This window comes from Orycteropus afer, unplaced genomic scaffold (assembly GCF_000298275.1).
Source record: "Orycteropus afer afer isolate SDZICR_OR568_19922 unplaced genomic scaffold, OryAfe1.0 scaffold00132, whole genome shotgun sequence".
Taxonomy (NCBI): Eukaryota; Metazoa; Chordata; class Mammalia; order Tubulidentata; family Orycteropodidae; genus Orycteropus; species Orycteropus afer.
Window position 1 is genome coordinate 944,737 of NW_006921719.1, and position 6,000 is coordinate 950,736.

At 43.2% G+C, this 6,000-nt stretch overlaps 1 protein-coding gene across 1 annotated transcript in view; it reads left to right on the top strand.

Moving 5' to 3' along the window:
* The window catches only part of LOC103200570 (cell migration inducing hyaluronidase 1), an 81,542-nt gene that overhangs the window by 21,414 nt on the left and 54,128 nt on the right, over positions 1-6,000 (top strand). Inside the window, exons 9-10 of the mRNA XM_007945089.2 lie at positions 1,698-1,830; positions 2,615-2,806. Of these exons, the coding sequence (XP_007943280.1) occupies positions 1,698-1,830; positions 2,615-2,806 (325 nt within the window). The remainder of the gene's footprint in view (positions 1-1,697; positions 1,831-2,614; positions 2,807-6,000) is intronic.

The window sequence follows — 6,000 nt, forward strand, 5'->3', positions numbered from 1 at the left end:
GGCGACAACAGCTGCAGCCCTTGCTCTTAAATTGTATGCCTCTGAATAACAGTCACAGTCTTGTTGCGGACACACCCTGGCTCCAGGATGAGCCCCAGCTTGCAGGGATAGTGCCCTCATCTAAGGTCACTCCCTTAATTCTCTACCTGGCTTTAGCTGCTGGTGACGCTAGCCCCCATCAACTGAGACCCCGCTCTGTGCCAGGCCCAGGGCTGCAGGCTGGGGACATGAGACAGATAAAGACCTGGCTCTTGCCTTCCAAGAGCCCAGGATCCAATGGGAAGGAGAGAGGCACACACATGAAGACGTTAGACTGTGAGCATCTGAGGGCAGGAAAGGGTTAGAAGCATGGGCTTTGTAGTTCGAGATGTTTGGGCTCCAATTTTGACTCTGCCACTTACTAGCTTTGTGACTTTAGGCAAGTTACTTCTCTCTCAGTTTCCAAAATCTGTAACACTAACAAAAGCCTCCTAGCTTTGCTGTGAAGATGGAATGAGATAATACAGTGAAACCTCTGAGAGTTGGATCTCTAACTTATTTTCTAGGCAGATTTTCCACCTTTGCCAGGATGCAGTCTTACCACTTTTCTATCACTCTCTATTAGTGGAAAATACATGAATTTTCCTTATATTTTTCTTCTCTGGCAGGTTACTGCCTTACACAAGTTCTGACTTTCACAGGTTGTGCTGTGTATGTAAAGCACTTAGGAGCCCTGGTGGCATAGTGTCTAAGGCATTTGCCTGCTAACCAGAAGGTTGGCAGTTCAAACCCATCAGCCACTCTTCTACTTCCATAAAGATTTACCACCTCAGAAACCCAATGGGGGTCACTATGAGTCAGAATCAACTTGATGGCAATGAGTTTGGTTTTTAGTTTGTGAAACACTTAGTTCAGTAACTACAAGAGTCGTTCCCAAGCTTACTACTAATTAGAATCACCTGGGCAGCTTTTACAGCTTTCAATGCCCAGACCAGACTGTACCCCAGACACAGTCAAATTGGAGACTCTGAGGATGGTACCTGGACATGAATATGTTTTAAAACTCCCCAGGTGATTATAACATGCCGTGTTTGAGCACCTGTGGATTGAACTGTGACAACCAACCAATCAGTTGCCATTGAGTTGACTCCAACTCATATGTATCAGAGTAGAGCAGTGCTCCTTAAGGTTTTCAGTGGCTGGTTTTTCAGAAATAGATCACCAGGCCTTTCTTCTGAGGCACCTCTAGGTAGTCTTGAACTGCCAACCTTTCCATCAGCAGCCAAGCATGTTAACCATCGCACCACCCAGGGACTTCTGGATTAAACATAGTAGTCTTCAACAAATGTCAGCCACTGTTCTTGGTGCTTGTTGTGGCAGTAAAAGTCATAAAAAGTAGCCTGTCTAGCTCCTAAAAGAGTGTCTGCTTGTTGTAGATGCTCCGTAAGTACTCACCAAACTAGGAACAGTCTATCACTGGCTTGAATATTGAGTATTATCGGACCTCAGGCAGACCATTTATCCATCCTGTGACTTCATGCTGTCTTTCTTATAACAAAAGTGATGAGCATGATAGCTGGAATAATGAGCTCTGGCCATTGTACATAGTTCTTGCAGCAGGGACAATTTTAGACTTGTGAGTATATGTTATAATTGCCTTCCTTCTTCACAAAAAAAAAAAAAATGACTTTGCTCTGTAATTATGGTGCTATTCTCAGGCCACAACAGTGGACGGAGTTAACCTCACCACTAAGGTTGTCTACAAAAGAGGCCAGGATTATAGGTTTGTGTGCTACGACCATGGGAGAGTCTGCCAGAGCTACCGTGTAAGATTCCTCTGTGGCAAACCTGGTAAGCAGCTAATTTTGGGGGACAGAAACACAGTTCTAGGGACATTCCTTGAGCTGGCAGCTAGCATCACAAGTTTGGGTGGTGGGTCAACTCCCTCTGGGCATCTCCAGTGACATAGTGCTGCCCCCAAGCTCCCCAATGGAGGGCACTTTCGTGACACAGGCACAGCAGAGGGAGGGTGCGGGTACCACCCTGCCCATAAGCCTTTCAGGAAGGGAAGAGTTTGGTCCCAGATACCAGGCTTCCAATGGACAGGGCTGTCCTTCCTGCAGCCCGCTCCCACAGAGATGCACTGCTCTTGGCCTTTTTGGCCTCTTAGGGTGCTGTTATTTTAAACCCATTTCCCGAGGTGATCGTTAGAAGGGATTGGAAATGGTTAGTTTGTTGGCTGAGGTACGTGGCCGTCTCCAGAAAGCAGTCATTAGCAATGGGAGTTCTTTGAGGGGGAGAGGTTTATGGCTACTGTAAATAATAGTTGAGAGGAACTATATTTGTTTTATATCTTGAGCAAAGTGGGTGTGGTAAGGCAGCCACATTTAACTTCAGCTAAGAAGTTAGTGGAAAATTCCCCTGGCCAGAGCTAATGAATGGCTCTTTTCTGGTAGGGTTTTTTGTTGACTTCAAAAACCTACACCAAGACTGGGATGGGGTGAAATTGGTATTGGGGTTTTGGGTAGGCAAGCCTGGCATTACTTAGTTAAGGAGGAGGAGGGGGGAGGGGAGTAGCCAAAATTCTGCCATGAGCAAAGGGCTGTATCTCAGTCCTTCCTGTTTTGGGTTACAGTGAGGCCCAAGCTCACAGTCACCATTGACACCAATGTGAACAGCACCATCCTGAGACTGGAGGACAATGTGCAGTCATGGAAGCCTGGAGATACCCTGGTCATTGCCAGTACTGACTACTCCATGTACCAGGCAGAAGAGTTCCAGGTGCTGCCCTGCAAAGCCTGCACCTCTAATCAGGTCAAAGTGGCAGGTAGGCCTTCACTAACCCCTTCCTAGGCTGGATTGAACATTGTTAAGCTTAAAGTTGACTGAGAGTCCCTGAGTAGTGCAAATGGTAAAATATGCTCAGCTACTAATCAAAAGGTTGGTGGTTCAAGTCCACCCAGAGGGACCTTGGAAGAACCTGGTGATCTACTTCTAAAAAAATCAACCATCAAAAACTCTATGGAGCGGGGTTTTACTCTAGCATACATGGGGTTGCCATAACTCAGAAGTGACTTGACAACTGGTTTTTTCAAGTGGACTGCAATCACAAGAAATCTGTGTCAGTCAGCTATCACCACAATAATGCCATATAACAAAAAAAAAAAAAAAAAACCTCATCTTAAAATCTGTTACAATGAAAAGTGCTTATTTCTCACTCAGGTTCAGCTATTCTAGATTGAGCTTGGCTTCAGGCTGAGAGTTAGGTTCAGGTCTGCTCCATGTAATGCATTCTTCCCAGAACATACTCTTATCATGGGAAAGGATGAAAGCTCCTACTGAAGGGCATGTAAATACAGGTGGACTCTTAAGGTCTAGGCCCAGAACTGGCACACTCTTACACCCACATTCTATTGCCCAAAGCAAATCACATGGTCAAAGGCAACATTAATAAAGTGGGAAAGCATAGTTCTCCCATTAACATAGAGAAGGAGTAAATATTTGATAGAGAGTAACTTAACACTTTTGTGACCCATGGGACATATATTGCCCACCAACATTTTCAGCTTCTCTGGTTTCCTGAGAAGCTGCTATCTCAGTACATACTACTGCCTGGAGGGGACCTGTATAACTGTGTGAAACTGAAGAAGCGGGCATCAACCAACAAATACTACCAGCAGAGACCACTTGGGACATATGTATCCCACATAATGGTAGCAAAATCCGTATTACCTCAAAAAGTTTTTCCCCTTGATTTCAGCATGCTTTCCATTATTGAAAACACAAAAAATTCAAAGCTGAAAACAATCTGCTCATGAAAGTGTTAACTTACCATTTAATATACCACTATTATATCCCTCTTTCTCAAGCTTTTGGGTTTTCCTTCTCCCCCCACCCCCGCCCTTATTGTTTCTCTTAAACCTTGGCTTAAAGGCCTTGTAGTTTATGCTATGTGATGCTGCTGGAATCACGGATTGTTAGAGCAAAAAGAACCTTAAATATAATCCAGTTTTATTGTTGTCAGTTGAGGAGAATTATCATCAATTAGATTCTTTGGTTGTAAGCAACAGAATCCAACTTGGCTGTCTTAAGCAATAAAAGTAATTTATTGGGAGGCTATTCAGTTGAGAGAATTAAAGCAGAAACTGAATAACCAAGCTGTAGAAGGGCAAGGACCAGAGCAGCTTCTGGGATCTGGGTAGCAGGAACTAATAGGCTGCATCCTTAGAGCATCACTGTTTGGAAGAACCATGATTAGTTCCTGGGATATAGCACTCAAGAATCACCTTCTAGGAAGAGGGAAACTGATTGGCCTGGTGGGTCTTGTGCTCACCCCTTGGCTAGGAGGAGGCAAGGCATCTTCACTGTCTGCATCAAAAGTTAGGTCCCCAAAAGAAAATTGTGATGTATTCCCTAAGAAAGGGGAATTAATACTGGGCTTTCAAAGTATCAGATGCTCTGGGACCACGGGAAGGAAAGCCTGACGATCTACTTCTAAAAATCAGCCAGAGAAAACCCTATGAATCACAACGGTCCCATCTGCAACTAATCGTGGGGAGGGTGCAGGACCAGGCAGCGTTTTGTTCCGTTGTGCTGGAGTCACAATGTTGAGGCTGACTCAGCAACAGCTAACAACCACAACAACACAGGACCATAGCTCCTGGAGAACTATTAGAATTTAGGATGGGAGGACTATGCAGTGAGAACATGCAGTCAATATATTTGAAATACTTAATATTTTGGAAATAAAACTACAGAGAGTAAAACTCAGTGTAATTATTTTGGCAGGTGAGGATATGCACGAGAAAGAATTTGGGGAAACAAAAGCTAAAAAGATCAAGAAATAGTGATGAGTCTGACTGTTTATTCATGGGGAAAATGGACCCTGGATGTCATGTTGTTAAAGCAGTCCACTAACCATGCAACTGTGATCCCAGGGCATATACCCCAGAACTCAGAACTTGTCAGAGCAAGACTGCAAATGTTTTTGGGAGATGATGATTGTGCTGGAGAGAGGAAAGGAGGCAGCAACTTATGGGTAGAGGCTGAGATGGTTAACCATTTGTTTCTGGACAAGGTAATAGGCTCTATCTTTTCAAATAATAACTTATTTGAACTCTTACATTCATCGAAAAAGACTTTGGGGTGTCTTACAATAAACACAAGTTCTGGTAGATCTGACAACTAGAAAGAAAAACAAAATGAAAAACAAAGGTCTCAGTAATAAAGGAGAATAAACTCAGCCAAAAGGGGAAAACCAAAATTAATAGAAGCTACTGAAAGAGACCAGTAAACTGATCTCTGAGCTTCCTGGCAGCCAGAGCATAGAAAGAAACTCAATCAATTATTCATTATCCCATACAAGTCCTTATTATCTAATACAAGGAAGCAGACCAGAAAGTCAAGAGAGACGATATTTTTTCTTAACTCTGAACTATTGAGGAATTTGTCACATGGGTTTTCATATGAAGGATTCTAAACAGCAATGTGGACAGTGACTCTGGAAGCAGTTTATGCAATGCTTTGCATAAACTCTGTATATAGCTATTTGTGATATGACCCATAATAACAGATGGGGACATACTGCTGATCACATACTATGAAGACATTTTGAGAAAGGCAACTTTTTTTTTTTTTTTTTTGATAGAGGCAGAATAGTTTAAAGAGCAAAGGCTCTAGAACTAGACACATTGGGTTTGAATCCCAAGAGTGGCACCTATTAGCCTATTGGCTATTACCTTAACCATTTACTTAATCTGTGCCCCAAATTTCCTCATGTGTAAAATGGGAAGAATGTCATCACAGTTATGGGGTTATTGTGAGGATTAAATGAGTTTATACATATGAGTTTATACATATACTTAAAACAGGTCTGAAGGGGCAAGGTTATGGTCATTACTTGGTCACAGCCAGCTACCCAGAGGGACCGAGTAGTTGATCCTGCGGGCTTGAGACCATAGTCGCAGGGGACATCAAGCTCAATTGGCATAACATACTATACAAAACATTGTTCCACCTACT